Raw genomic sequence first — 15724 nt, 5'->3', positions numbered from 1 at the left:
GTCAATGCCGAGGCAGCTGATGGTGCACTCCTCCTTGCTGATGTGCAAGGCGACGTTGCGGGCCACCACCCCGCAAGGCACGCGGTCGCCATTGGCAACCGTCACGTGGGTCTTGGTCGTCGATGTCGCCAGGCCCATGTGACGCATCAGGTCCACGTGGACGAAGTTGTGCGTCGAGCCGCTGTTGAGGAGGGCCGTGAGGCGGTGACCGTGGATGTAGACGGGCAGCAGCATCGTATCCTCCGTGCGGATGCCGGTGATGGCGTGCAAGGAAATCACCGTGGCGGCCTCCTCGGCTGGCAGGGCGTCGTCGTCGTCGGCCGCCACGCCGTCCTCGCTGGCTCTGATACCAGGTTGATAGGAACCGAGTTCCTACCGCGGCTGCGAATTTTGTAGGGGTGCTTGGATGGAGGGCGAGGCATTGGGGGTCGCCGGCGGATGGGCGCCGTGGCGACCAGCAAGGGGAGCGGCGGCGGCGTGGAAGGGGGCGCGCGCGCGAGAGGGAGATCGCGAGGGAGAGAGACGCGAGAGTAGGGGCGGCCCCGTGAGGCCAACTGGAATCAATTCCCAGCCTAATCTGTTTTCATCTAGAGGAGAGTATTTAACTTACAAATTGTCCCACACTTTAGGAAAGCGAATAAAACCCTAAGGAAATAAATCGTGGCTCTCCTAGCCACTTGGGCGGCGCCCCGGCATTGGTACGTGATCCACGCCGAGGCCGTCGGCTGCTGCGCCGGCTGGGCCTGGGCCGGTTGCTCCTGGCCCGTAACATAGGAGGAATTAAATCCTTTTCTATCATCCTCGCTCAATCTTCTTGTGAAGAGGATTAACCGAATAAGACATTACTAAACAAACTGTTGCTTTTCTTCAAAGGTTGGTTTGCCTGGTACAAGAGCCCAGGATTTGGCCCTGGGTGTAACACAAATTTTAGGTCTTCAGTGGGATCCAATGGCGACGCAACCACAAGGTTGCTGGGCCGTATTGCTCTTTCATTCATTGCTCCAAACGATATGAAATTTTCAATTCCTCTGCGTATACGGACTATTCTGAGTTGTATTTTCTTTTCTGGTGCAGTAAAAATGTATTGACAGTAGTTTGTGATGCTCGCAAGGAATCAGTACACAAAACAAGCTCAACAACGAAAAGAAAAATCCGCCAGTGCTGTACTACTTACCAATCACCAAATCTATATATTATTTTATTATTTGGCCAATAAATGGAGTCTCCTCGTTCGCTTTCAAGATCTAGAAATTTTCATGTTAATCGGAGAAACATAGAAAATTAAAAATTACCCACCACTGTCATTACAATAAAAATTAGTCTAAATACCCATGTGCCTAATTAAAATCACCCACCAATGTTATTATAAAAAATCTTATTATTTGGCCAACAAACGGAAACTCCACGTTCACTCTCAAGGCCTAGAAATTCCAATATTAATCGGAGAAAAATAAAAAAAATAAAAATTATCCACCACTACCATTACAATAAAAATTAGCCTAAAATACTCATGTGCTTAATTAAAAATCACCCACCAATACCATTATGAAAAGTTAAATATTAAATATCATTTAGCTATATATCAGTTACAAACATACTATTAACAAAAATTAAAGCTATCAACAATCAATCAAAATAAAAGGAAAATAACAATAATTATATGCATAATATTATTAAAGCTGAACAAATCAAATTGTTATTATAGGTAGATAATATTTGAATTGTTTTAACCAACAATAAGACATAATTTACGCCAATGAACAGGGTGATGTATGGTAAGAAATAGAATAATTTTTAAAAATAGTAAGGATACAACGGAATGCGAATTTTGAATTTTCAATACTAGCCATGCAAATGCGCGGGCCATACGCCTAGCTATCTTATTATTTGGCCAACAAACGGAGCCTCCATATTTTCTCAAGACTTAGAAATTTCCACATTAATCGAGGAAAAAAGAAAAATTAAAATTACCCACCGCTACCATTACGAAAAAATTAGTATAAAATACCCATATACATGTTTATAAATTACCCACTAGTGACATTAAAATATATTTATATTTATAAATATAAATCTATTCATAGTTTTGTATATCAAGCTACATGTCGTGCATACTTATAAGATACTAGTTACACAAATAATTAACATGGTTTACCACACGTATATCTTATTATATTACCAAAATCTCAAATACACCTTCATAATTATATTATTATTAGTCAAAATAAACAAGATAATTTTAGGTTTTGCACTATATTAGATTATCACCTGGCCTGTAGTGATAATGATGAGATGATGGCCAAAATTGGCCAGCGATGAGGATCACAGAGTTGGAGGCTAATACCAAGGGTAAGAGCCGCGCCAAAAGCTTCTTCCTCCTCTGTGGAGTGTGGAGACCGTCCATCACCTATTGCCTACTGGTGAGGGAGGGTCCTTGACATTACTTCAAAGGTTTGTGGCTGACATGTCTACAAGACACTACCGCACCTCACAATTAACACCACAAGCAAATCAGGAACCAGAACAATATCGATCAGGCCATGATTGGTATAGTAATCTCATCAGACTTGAACATGAACATAGGTTGCTGAAATTCTGAACGGAATATTATGCTCTGCACTATGTAGATTTGTGGACTTCCAAAAAACAAGAAACTTGAATTGATTGTTCCCCTCAGAAACTAGACCATGGAGGCATGGCGCTATGAACAGACAACAGAATTAAACATAGTTGCAACAGACGACCAAGAGGATCATAAAGTAGAGAAGCTAGCAAAAGAATAACTGAGTCAGTTAAACTGAGCAGTGGGTAGCATTACTACAAGGACTGACAGATAAGAAACATGTTACTACTACTATTAGCGAATGGTAGTAGCTAAGATCAAGAAGATAAGCAGTCATGATAGGATTAGGGATGTGTGTATGCTATGCGGCCACATCATTGACAAAGAAGAGATGTAAGCAAGATGAGACACCACTGCACTAGCAGCAAAGAAGCACTCTTGATTATGGACTCAAGTAGCATGTGATGGCCCGCACATTTGCGCAGCTAGTATTGAAAATTTAAAAATTTGAATGTCATTGTATTCTTACTATTTTTTAAAAAAATTATACTAACAATTTTATTTGTTGAGCTTTAATAATATTATGCATATAATTATTCTTATTTTCTTTTTATTTTGATTGATTGTTGTTAGCGTTAGTTTTTATTAATAGTATATTTATAACTGATACATAGCTAAATGATATTTTATATTTAATTTTTTATAATGGCATTGGTGGGTGATTTTTAATTAGGCACAAGAGTATTTTAGACTATTTTTATTGTAATGGCACCGGTGGGTAATTTTTATTTTTTTATTTTTCTCCGATTAACGTGGAAATTTCTAGACCTTGAGAGCCAACGTGGAGGCTCCGTTTGTGAAGCGTCCCCTCATAAGAAAAAACTTAAATGTGATACAAACATCAGTCCCAGGAGGCTGATGCCACATTTATTACATCAGATGGTTCATTACCGTACAAACCTCCGAGGAGGACACTCGATACAAATGATAATAATAAGTAACCAAGTTATGACATAACACCAGAGCGCGACCCACATGGGATCTAGCTCGGGCTCAGAGTACTGCGTCAGCGAAATCATCTCGAACAGGGCCGGTTCCACAGGCAAGGTTGGGTGTAGAACGATAACCCTACTCGGCATCGTCTGGTACGAAGTCTGGGTCTTCTTCTGTAAAAAGTAAGAATGGGGTGAGTACAACGTACTCAGCAAGTCCAACCACACCCACGGAGGGGGTTATATCAGAATAACATGCTCAGGTAAAACAAGGAATAGGTTATGGTTTTAATTTGCGAAAAGCTAAATTTTATGCAGGGGTTCGTTTAGCTGAAAACATTTCAGAAACCAGTTTTTGTATTGAGTAACACGGAGTTCAAGTTTTAAACTGCTACCGGACTCCTCGTCCGTCGTAGCACACGGCACAACTGCCGGACACAATTCCAAAACAACTCACGCTAGCCCAACCCAAGGTAAACACTAGTTGTGAGACCACACCGTAACTCGCCCAGTACCGTGGGCACGGCTATTCGAATAGATTCTTAACTCCGCAGAGGTGTGCAACTTTACCCACAGGTGGGGTACCGCAACTCGATCACCTTAGCGTCGGTGCAGATCCCAACAAAGCCATTACCCACCTTAGCTAAACCTGACTTGCCATCACGGGATGCACCAAGGGGTCATCAACCGTTTACCTAGGTTTGACCGGGGCATAAGTCACTCGGGGCTTATCCCTTTTCCTTAGTCACCCATTGCTCTCAGCTCTCCTGATGGCTATCAGACCAACTAATGAGATTTAAGCTAAGCCGTTGCCCATACAACGGTCGAGTGGTTTGCACGATAGTGGAGTTAGGTGAGATGTAACACCAACTCGGTCCTTAGGGGTGACAAGATGGATATCTCCCTTCCTTGCCCTGCCACACCGGCACGAGCACACCAAACAGCAAATCACAATGAAATGCCATCCATCCCGTCTAAACTCATCTTTCGAAAAAACCACTTTTATCCCTTCCCACACACACCTTTTCTTTATAAAACAAATTGTATAAAGTAGCATGGCCCTAAGCGTTCTACTATCGATTAACGTCCAAGCAAAATCAGACATTAATCTAGGTAGTCAAGGAATGGTTATCACAAATCAAGGGGTGGCTATCCAACCGTGTTTTCATGCAAGCGAAACATATGCAATCTTGTAAAATAGGCTGATATGTTGTGTTTATAAAACTAGGACAAAACATGCATCAAAGGATGGGATTGAACTTGCCGTCTTCGTAGCCTTCGGGGAGGTCCTGGTCGAAGCACTGTCCTTCGGGCTCGGGGTCACGGATCTAGTCCTCGTTCACGGGCTCACAGTACTGCTCGTCAACGGGCTCTCCTTCGTTCACACCGTGGTCTACGATACGCACAAGCAAGCACACAATCAGGAAAAAAATAAAAGTTCTATCATTGAGCTCGAATCATAAGTAATTAAGATATGGAGTTTGGAGCAGTATTTTTGGGTGGTTTCTTAACGGCACGGCTGAAACTAGGTTAAGAAAGGCGTGGTAGAGTTTCGGGCCGATCAGAGTTCGTTTGATGCATGAAATGATAGGTTAAAGGAGTGATTAGGGATAAACCGGGGTCCAGGGGCTTCATTGTAAATATTCTTGGGGGGCAAGTGCTTGGTTATAAATTCTAAAAATACTTGGGCCTATTAGAAAAAGTGTAGGGGTTTATTTATTATTGGGTTTATAAGTTGGAGGGCTTGTTTGCAAAATAAGGAAACAAGAAGGGCTTTTTGGGAAAAAGGTTAAAAGGGTGGTGGTTTCTTTTACAAAAACAGGGAAGGCTAGGAGGTTTTGGGCATAATGCCCTGTCCTCTTCCTCCCCCGCGCTGGGAAACAGGGGAGGGGGGCGGCGCTCGTCGGTGGTGCCAAATCCGGCAGCTCGGGGGCTCGGGGTGGCTCCGGGGTGAGGGAAACGAGAGAGGGGAAGGAGATGGGTCGATTCCCGGCCGTGGCTCGGCCAGAGGCGGCCCGAGGTGGCCTAGCCACGACGGCCGGCGGCAGCGGGCGGCGGTGGCGCTGGGTCGGCGGCTCAGAGGCGTGGTGGCGGTCATGGAGGTGGGGGAGAGCACCGGGGAGCTCCGGGGAGTCGATTACCCCGCTCACCTTGGGCAGGGGTGACGCGCAGAGGTGGGGCGACGAGAGAGGGCGGCGGCGACAATGGCGGGTGGTGGTGCTATGAGGCAATGGGCGGTGGCGGCCGGGGATGCGGGGTTCAGGGGTGACGCCGAGCCCCTTTTATAGTGGGAGTATGGCGGTGGAGGTGGGAGCAGGGCGGTGACGGGTGTGGGGTAGGCGGCGTTGTGCCAAGGTCGCCGGCGTCGTGCGTGCACATGGCGACGGCGCGTGCAGCGAGGCGGGATGGGACGCGTCGGGCAGGTGGCGACCGGCGCAGGCGGCGCTGTGCGGGCGTCAACGGTGGTGGCGTGTCTGCGCAGCGGAGCTCGCTTCACGTGGCGGGGCCGGGCGCAAGCGGCGAGGCGCGGCGCGTGCGCACGGGCGGGCGGCCGGTGTCGCGGCTCGGTGAGCTCGCGCGCGCGTGCGTGCGGGTGTGCGGCGCGTCGGGCGGCGCGGCTGATAGCCTGGCCGCGCGGAGCACGCGTGCGCGTGGCACGGCGGGGCGTGCAACGTGCCGGTGCGGCGTGACGCGTGTGTCCCGGGCTCGGCGTGGGCGTGTGGGCGGATTGGGGAGCGCGCGCGGCGGTGGTGGCGCACGGGGCCGGTGTCGTGGCGAGCCCGAGCGTGTGTGCGTGCGTGCGCGCGCGACGTCGCGGCGGTTCGCGCGGCGGTGCGCGAGCGGGGCAGTGGCACGGTGGAGAGCGTGGGCCAGGGGCGTGCGGAGCAGGGGTAGGCCGGGGCGTGGCCGGCGCGCGCGGTGGCGAGCTGCCCAGCAGCGCGCGCGGGGAGGAGAGAGGGGCGGCGCTGGAGCGGCGGTGCGGGCAGGAAGCAAGAGAGAGGGGGGCAGGCCAAGCACGCGGCAGAGGGAAGGAGAGAGAAAAGGAAGGAGGGAGGAAAGGAAAAGAAGAAAAGAAAAGAAAAATGGAAAATGGAAAAAGAAAAGGAGGGGAGAGAGAGAGAAAGGAGAGAGAGGTGGAGGGATTCGCGCCGCGATCGCGGCGCTCGGTCGGCCACGCGCGCGCAGTCGGGCGCGTCACGGTGCAGGCAGGGCGGGTTGCGGCCGGCCGCAAAGCCGCTGAATTTGTCGCTAACATTTTTTTGCGGGTTTGTGGCTGTCCACAAGGATTAATACGTGGCCAACACACAGTTTGCGGGCCTTGTGGCAGACACCGCATGCCCCGCATAACCCGCATGTATACATATCTAGCTTGCTTGCTTGCTTAGACAGGTAGCTAACCAGCTGCTTGTTTGCCTAGTATCAATCCCCAATGAGTATCGATTACATTTGATAGAAAATAAATTAAAATACTGAGTGAAAACAAAAATCACAACTGCATCGTTCTATCATCAATCAAACTAGGATTAGATTACATCAATCATCAAGAATAAAAAGGGTGAACTAAGATGGCCACTAAAGATTACAAGATCTGCAGTAAGGCATTCTTTAGTTACACCAATGATTTGCAGTTGCCAAACAAATGTTTCCAGTTTCCAAGTCGCAGATCAAGATGCTCATCTTTGCCGGTGCTTCGACTGAGGAACTACTGCAAGGAAAATCTTTCCTAGGCCCTGAGAAAAAAAAACCATGAAAACTTAGTATCAAACCAGACAAACTAGTACACACTGGAGGATTCAGAGTTGCAAGCAAAATAAACAAGAAAATAATGCTGAGATGCAAAAGCAGCAAAGATGAACATGCTGAGATGCAAATTAACGCCAAATAACTGAGTGAGCCCACCCCCTTGCAGATCGTCTCAGGTTTTAGGCCGCGCACCGCCATATGTGCCTTGCTTTTAAAGCAGCTAGCAGCAGATTGCTTCCGCCTCGGGAGGATTAACAAATCCATCAGCCCGGCCGAACGAGGGGATTAGCAGCGGAGGTACTAGTCTACTGCCTAGTAGGTTGGAGAAGCTGCCGCGGCCGCGCACTGCATCGCCCGGGGGCAGATCGACAGCGAGGGAGGGAGAAGCGTGGTGGAGGGCATACTCACCTGCGGCGGGAGGCAGCGCGGGGTAGTTGGGCCGATCCGTTCCTATCCGATGGAAGGGGTAGAAGCGAGGGTGCAGTCGAGGTGCGGGATGAGGCGCCGGCGTGGGGTGGTCGACCGCGGCGGCGATGGCGGCGGTAGCGAGCGCTAGGTTATCGAGGGTTCTTGCGGGTTGTTGTTGGTGTCCGTTGGGCTTAGCGTCGTGGACAAAGCAAGCTGCAAAAGCCTTGCAGCTGGGCCGCATCAGCCACATGTGCTCATTTTGCGGGGCGGCCTAGTGGGCTCGTTTAAGAATCCGCCCCACCTGCACTTTGACACGCGGGTCGAGGGTGAACAACGTGATGGATCCGGATGTCGGGGTTGGGTCTTTCGGAGATCGGGAGATCAGGCGGAAAAAGAGGTTTGAGCTCAACGACGAAAAACTTTTTAAACTATTTTATCGCGTGAATTAATTTGGTGGATTTTGGGATGTTACAGTTTGTTGGCCAAATAATAAGATAATAAATAATTAGATAAAAATGCAAGATATATTTAGAATATCAATACTAGCCGTGTAAATGTGCGGGTCGCCTCACTAGTTGTAACATTGAATTGGCGAGACTGTGATATTCACTAAAGTAAACTGTATGTGGTCTCCATTAGCTATGTGATTCAGGGTTAAATCATCAGCCAGTTCTGTGGTGAATAAATACAGTTAACTAAATGAGAACAATAAAATTGAATAAATACAATAACCTCAACAAGAAGAACAGAAATAAACAGGTACAAGTACAACAACTCATGTGCTTGCCGCTGCAAAACCACCAGATTCGAACAGCCACTTCTTTCCACACAATTCGTTTTGTTCTTTGATGCTTGGAAGTGGCTTCCCTAGAGCTGATCATTAGCAATAACAAGTACATGGGCAAGCTAGCTACTACATTAGTACATGTGACTCACCTATCTAGCACCCTTCCTCCACGGTCAGTGCAGGCACATCACAGACCATAACGTCTATACAGAACAACAAACTGTCCATCCTGCATAGTCACAAAAGGAAAGCACAGTGAGCAAGGGCCTGCAGCCTGCTAACATTATTTGGACAAGCACAACACATTCTGATCTTGTGAACCATAGCTGATACTTGCACAAATGCATCTCAATGATGAGTAACCAAATAGACAGATGGATACTACGGTGAACTAGTTCCACTACGCGGACACTGGGACAGGCAGGTAGCTCCAGCATCCCGACCCTGCAGGGAATAAAGCCCCCCCAGCCTCTAGCCCTGAAATCTGAGTCACACACAATGCCGCATGCAGAATAAAACTTTCCCACAGGGGCACCAGACAAAGGCGCAGATATTCGTCGATCCACTCGTGCGCCCCCTTTCGAGTTTCGACCAAACGGCGCCACGCCCGCATGATTAAGCCCACGAAACACCATCAGTGTTCAGAAGAGTTGGTTAGCTTCGAGCTCTCAAGGAAAGGACACCCCCCCCCCCACCTGCACTGTCACAGCAGGCCACCGCATCAACACACGAGTGGTCAACAGCAGAGCAGCCTGCACCTGCAGCGTGCTGACCAAACGTCCTGTGTGCGGACAGTTCGTTTGGTTTGTATCGTGACAGTGAATAGTAATAGTTTGACCGCTAATTACGATGTCAAATAAAGTCAGCTTACAAAACCAACTTCAGAACCCCGCGCTAGTGACCCTGAAGAATCTAATGATGTCTTTGACCGCACGATTAGAGAATGGTTACTGAAGATTAATTACCGTCATTAGATTCGTCGCAAAAAATTACATCCATCCCTGAAAAAAATTTACAACTTGACTTCATTTACTACTTCATAAATAGAAAATTCTCCGCAGCTGAACCAAACTAGGCCCGGTCGAGCCCCAGCCTACAATCTGAATTCTGAAACGTCCACTTCGATGGGTCCCTTTGCGGATGACGCGAGAATGCTTCGACGGCTCTCGGTGGTTTGCTGGTCCGTTCAGGCGGCGCCCTCACCGGACGGAATTGAAGGGACCAGCACCAGCTGCGCTCAACTGATGAACGGGCCTGAACAAACGGGGGCGCCATCCGTCTGTGGCAGGCGTCACATGGTTCACCGGAAGCTAATCGCCAAAGTGTCGCGGCCTGGACACGACCTGTTACCTAACCACACCCACACGAGCTACTGGGATTGAGGAAATCGGAATTTCCCTCATTGTCATGAGGAACCTGGTGTTTCTGCAACCTCTGTTTTCGGATAAAACTGCGTCAGCAGATGGGGGAGGAAATTGAGATGAGTTGGGCGTCAGTTACCTCGCTGAGGCTGTGTTTTGTTCCTTTGAAATTCACTGTAGCCCCAGAAAAAAACACTGTAGTACACTGTAACACTTTTCGTTTGTTTGTGGTAGATATTGTCCTACCATGACCTAACTAGGCTCAAAAGATTCGTCTCGCAACGTACATCAAAACTATACAATTAGTTTTTTTATTTACCTACATTTAGTACTCCATGCATGGATCATTTGTTACATTTAATGTTTCGATGTGATGGAGATGTGATGTTGGGGGGTTGGTGGATCTAAACGGGGCCTGACATTAGTGACGGCAATACACCCGCCGGGCGCCGCCGGCAGTGATGGGTGGCGATGACAACTCAGGCCGGATTGCGTCAGTCGGAAGGGAAGCCGCCAATGATCTGCGCGCCTTTCCCTCTGGGTGGTACGGGTGGAGGAAGCTCAGTCACAGGAATAATGCGGCGAGCAGGACAACCACCCCCGTCGGAAACGTTATCTGCAAGCCACCACAAAGATAAGCAAATCTTCTTCTTCGTCGTCAGTGCCAAAAACCAGATCGAGAGATGATTGCTGCCGGGTTTTGACATGCCTGCCCCTTGCAGTTCCAGTTGCAGCCTGGCACAACTACTGGTATCAAGCAGCTTGGGAAATCATAGGGTACGCCGCTAAAATGTTTTGGTTCGTCCTTCCGGTCAAAAGCTCAAGAATGGCCGCGCTTTCCTCGATGCCCCGGCCACCGATCGAGCTCACTTTTAGAGGTTTCCACATCTCGATAGGCTTGTGAACAGCGAGGAAAAGGTCACTTTTTCGAGATCGTTGCTGGGGGGAATAAGGGAAAAGAGGAGAGCTTTTCGGGCAGTCTCACTTTCATGCCAAATTTCCGAATCTAGGCCTACCCCATGGTTGAATTGAAATGCGTGTTTTTCGTGTACAAGATTACAAGGTATCACTGGCTAATTAACACTAGGACTGTAGGAATATTACAATTGCTTGCAGCAGCAGTAATAGTATCACACGCTCGGTCAAAAATGTTGTGCTTACCGCCAATTTGGACGAGGAGGAGAACATGGACGTGTAGTACGGGTTCAGCGACCCGCCGGAGCCGGAGCCGGAGCCGGAGCCGGCGTTGATCGCGTACACCGGCGAGCCGTTGGGGTAGAACAGCCCGTAGTTCCGTTCCGACGTCGGCCCCGGCTTCATGTCCTCGTTGAACAGCGCGAACACGTAGACGTCGATGGGCACGTTGGGCTTGAGCGGCGTCCCCTGGTTCATGGCGATCCTCTGCATGAGGTTCCCGTTGTACGCCGCGGCGTTCTGCACGGTGGCGCCGGTCTCGTCCTCGTCGCCCTTGGACGGCCACCCGGTCTCGGAGATCCTGACGCCCACGTCCGTGTGCCCCATGGCCTTCATCGCCGCGTACACGGCGTCGATCTGGGCGTAGAGCATGTTGTCGTAGCTGAGGTTGGTGTTGGGGTCGCGCACGCCCGGGTTGGGCTCGAACAGCACGTACGGCAGCGACACGCTGCCGGGGTTGGCCTTGTAGGCGAAGAACGGGTAGGCGTTGATGAGGAACGGCGAGCCCGTCTGGCCGTGGAAGTCGAGGATCGGCTGGATGTACTCGGCGAGGTCCTCCCGGAACGCGCCCGACGACGGCGGGAAGCTGGTGGCGAGCACGTTCACGGAGTGCGCCGACGACACGGTGACCTGGCTGCCGAGGCCCAGGTCGCCGAGCGCGGCGTAGACGGCCTTCATGGCGGGGAGGAGGCTGGACATCATGACGTTGTCGTTGCTGGAGAAGACCTCGTTGCCGACGGTGACGCAGGTGACGCGCGTGGCCGGGATGTAGGGCTGCACGTGCGTGGCCACCCACTGGCGCGCCGCGGCGGGGCTGGCGGCCATGGTCTGCAGGTTCTCGTTGCCCACGGCGATGATGAACTCGACGCCGGTGTTGGCGAAGGCCGTCAGCACCCTGGGGTCCGCGTCGTAGAGCTTCACCTTGTTCACGTTCATCGACTGGAGGAGCCCCGCCACCCGCGTCGGGTCCGGCAGGTCGTTGGCGATCTGCCCGTAGTTGATCCCGAACTTCTGCTGCGCCGACACTGCGGGAACACACGCCGAGCTCAGCACTCAGTAATCGCGCACTAATTGCTGATGATTTTTTTAATCAACGGAATTGAATTTCCTTTTCAGACAGACCCATGAAAACTTTAGGTACCAAGTCGCTTTCGTGATGAAACGGCAGAAAATAATCACTCGAAAAAAAGAGAGAGTGCGTGCTCGTGCCTGTACTATACCTAATCAATAATGTATACATGCCAGCGGATGGGATGATCATAGCTAGAGCATGGGTCATTACAGAAGCGTGCTGTTTCAGGAAAGGAATGATCATACGACAGACCAGCAGCGGTAGCACACTCCCGTATCATCGGCAGAATGGGTGCGCAGAGTTGAGCCAGCCAGCAACCTGGCTCATCAATTAATCGCGAGGAAATGACCTCGCAGGTGTTTGCAAATAGAATTCTAGCCCGTCTTGCGGGATCTCAGGCCTCCATGCTCCGGTTCATAGCAGTTTCTTAATTTCTTTTTTGAACAGACATAGCAGCTTCTTTCAGTGTTGCCCTTGCAGGAAATTCTAACAATTCCTCAAATTGGCAACAAAAAAGAACCCTTATCTCCATCCATATTTGGAGAGCGAGACATGGAACAGAGCATCGTGCCCAGGACCTCGAAAGAGCTTGAAGAATTCACAAGACAGATGACGGGCGTACGTGACACTACCCCACAGCAATGGCGGCAAAAGCAGAGCCCGAGCAAGAAGAGGCGGAACCGATCGACAGCGATACAGACAGGGAGAGCAAACGGGCGGAGCCGGCGACCGAATTACCTGAGACGAGCGCGACGGCGAGCCCGAGAGCCAGGGATAGCAGCAGGAGCGAGGAGGCGCGGTGGCGGAGCCCCATTTCCGCTTCGCCTCCTCCCTGTTGTTCCTCGCCGGGACGGGGAGACCGTAGTTGGTTACGCTCGCATTTAAGTGCGGTACAGCCTCCTCCCCTCGGGACCGGCGGCCTCGCCGGGGCCTCCGGTTTTATACTCCCCGGTGACGGCGTCAGTAAAAATTCGTTTTACATGCGCAGCGCGGGCGCCTGAGGAAGAAGGAACTTGGAAGAAATATCTTTGCCGCCTCGCTCAGGTCGGCCGCCCGCCCCAGTGCGCCACCACCGCCTCGCCGGCACGTGCACTTTACGCTTCCTGCGCTTGCCCACTCACTTCTGCATTCTACCGTGCTCCCAACTTCCATTCCTCGCCGAGAATGGTTTTGCCTCCGGTCCGGTCCGGCACACCTGAACGGCCGGGCGTTTGGGATTTTCCACATCGGCTGCTGCTGACCGTTCCGTGCGCCCCCCACTAACCGGAGATATTTTCCCGTGTGCAGCAGAAAACCGTTCTCTTCCGTTCAGGGGTTTTGCAGTTTGCACGTCGCCGAGACTGGTTTGAGGAAGTGACTGAATTGAGTTGGGCTGCTGAGAACTGCTAGTTCCCTTGGCGGGACACGGGAAGAGGGATCCCTACAAGCTAGCGAAACCCTCTCCTCTGTTTACACTGTCTGTACGAACTGAAGAGGTAAATACCGGCCGTTCTCTGGAGCAGTCTGAACTCTGAAGAGAACAAGGCGGTGTGGAGTTTTGGACGGCCGTCTTTGCTTATTTTAACAGGAAGCGCGTCTCTGCAGGATACCTGAACGCGCGCGCCCAGCATCGTATCCGGCGATCATGCCTCTCTGCTGAGGCCGTGTTTAGATCCTGAAACACAAAACGCAAAATTTTTATAAATCGCTTGTATAATATACTAAATATAGTCGAAAAATAAATCGTATTACATAAATGGATTGTAAATCGCGAGACGAATCTAATGATCCTAATTAGGATGTGATTAGACACTAAATTGCTACAGTAATGCTACAGTAAATGTACTCTAATGATAGATTAGTTAGATTCATTAGGTTCGTCTCGTAGTTTACAGACGAGATCTGTAATTAGTTTTGTGATTAGTCTACATTTATTACTTTAAATGTTGAAGATTCCCTTACAAAAACGTAAAAACGCAAAATGCAAAGTGAACTAAACACACTCTGAATTAACAAAGCGAGGAAGCACGGATCGGACGGAACTTCTGTTGACGATCAAAATTGGCACAGGTCAAACATATCGGTCTGACTGGTGTTTACGAGCGGTCTGACCGGTCTGGACCATGTAGCCGGTCTGGCAACCCCGACCGGTCTACCTAAAATCCGAGTACAATTAGAACTCTTGTAGATTTGGATGGATAAGTCCACCCCACCCTATAAATATAAAGAGTCATGGCCGATTGAGGAATCCAATCGAATCTATCAAACACTTTCATTTTTTTTACCTTTTCTTTGTCCTAATCTCTTCCAACCTCGATATGTTGTTCTTCCTTCGTCTCCATGGCGTTTGAAGATGCCCTAACTGGCCTGTCGAGTCTAGGGCAACCCAAGGTGCGATTGCCCTGACGGGTCCCTTCCGGGCGAGCGTTTGTTGGATCCTCGTCGGGCTGCCCCGACGAGACCGGTCTGACTGATCCACCATGCCGGTCTGACCGGATTAGTTCCGCGGTGCTGCAAGGTGTGCCGCTGCTCGCTGCCCGTTCTAGTGCGTTCACGTGTTGGCCCCGAATCAGCGTCAATATATTTTGGCGACTCCGCTGGGGAGGAGAATCTGGCTATCATGGCCGATCTTTCAAACTCCAACAACATAATAGCACTTGAAGGATTACCTGAAGACCTACGCAAGGGCATCGACATAAATATGCATACTCACTGTTATCGGGTAACAGAGCAATACATCATCATGATGAAGATGTTTGCCATCAACGAGTATATGATGTTCGATCTACCAAAGCACTGTAAGTCCACGGCTAGGTTCATAACTGATTTGCTTAGTTTTGTGGATGAGCTGATTAATAAAAAGAAGAGTGTAGATCTAATTCATGTTCTTGAAAAGTCGGTTGTTGAAAAGTCTACTAATAATCCTTGCAAAAATTTGCCAACTTGTGATGTTGCTGGTCAAGATACAATTCGGCTGTTTCAAGCCGAAGTTGTTAACCTGAAACCACATAGTAAGAACATAGAGATTGTATCTAGTTCTTCAACGCTCGAGGGGCAACAAAACAAAGGCAAATGTGCTGGTTACGCCGTGAACAGTCTGACCGGTCTTAAGACCGGTCTAACCGGTTCATCTGGAGTTTTGCAGAACAAAGCAAAATCTAAGATGGTTAAACCCAAAAAACCAGAGATTGGCGTTTGGAAAATTGTCGAAGCCAAAGGCCGTAGAAAGCATCAGAAGAAAAAGCCGAAACCCGTTCTTGGAGAGCTTCCGGCTAAATAAAAAAATAAAATAATGATGCTAGTCGGTCTAGAAATTCTAAGCAAGCCAAATCTGTTCCAAAACAGAAATTCTATGATCGGAATCGACAATTGAGTAATCCTCACATGTCAATACCGTTTCCATCATATGGATCATCTTTACATGTGCCATGGGAATTTTGTTTTAATATGCATTATTCTTATCTTCTATGGTCTTATAATTCGTATATGCCGTTTCCTCCTAGATATTTTTGGTCAGATTATATTACATATAAGGAATCAGCAATTAAAAAGTCACCACCTACCAGCAATGACCGTTTTAATCACAAAAGTCGGTCTGTGCAGAAAAAAAAACACATAAGGTGA

General features: G+C 49.4%; 1 protein-coding gene and 1 long non-coding RNA gene across 4 annotated transcripts; both read right to left on the bottom strand.

Moving 5' to 3' along the window:
* Positions 1–6944: 6944 nt before the first annotated feature.
* LOC120671829 lies at positions 6945–7876 on the bottom strand. The gene is made up of 2 exons (XR_005673881.1): positions 7708–7876; positions 6945–7286 (listed from the first exon to the last, which is right to left on the bottom strand). It is a non-coding gene; the product is annotated as an uncharacterized LOC120671829 (long non-coding RNA).
* Positions 7877–8400: 524 nt separating this feature from the next.
* LOC120673095 (glucan endo-1,3-beta-glucosidase 14-like) lies at positions 8401–13131 on the bottom strand. 3 transcript variants are annotated; one of them, XR_005674504.1, is made up of 5 exons: positions 12860–13112; positions 11017–12074; positions 10271–10471; positions 9995–9998; positions 8401–8723 (listed from the first exon to the last, which is right to left on the bottom strand). XR_005674504.1 is itself a non-coding variant. In XM_039953785.1 (3 exons), exons 1-3 carry the CDS (start codon positions 12933–12935, stop codon positions 8682–8684), a joined length of 1176 nt encoding a protein of 391 aa, XP_039809719.1. In that variant the 5' UTR covers positions 12936–13112; the 3' UTR covers positions 8417–8681. The 3 variants fall into 3 exon arrangements, 2 of the variants coding, with proteins under 2 accessions (XP_039809719.1, XP_039809718.1); XM_039953785.1 differs by lacking the exons at positions 9995–9998; positions 10271–10471 and having other exon boundaries at positions 8417–8723; XM_039953784.1 differs by lacking the exons at positions 8401–8723; positions 9995–9998; positions 10271–10471 and having other exon boundaries at positions 10841–12074; positions 12860–13131.
* Positions 13132–15724: the final 2593 nt, after the last annotated feature.

Source organism: Panicum virgatum, chromosome 5N, assembly GCF_016808335.1.
Source record: "Panicum virgatum strain AP13 chromosome 5N, P.virgatum_v5, whole genome shotgun sequence".
Lineage (NCBI taxonomy): Eukaryota > Viridiplantae > Streptophyta > Magnoliopsida > Poales > Poaceae > Panicum > Panicum virgatum.
The sequence above is the reverse complement of the archived record's forward strand: the minus strand, read 5'-3'. Positions and strand labels throughout refer to the sequence as shown.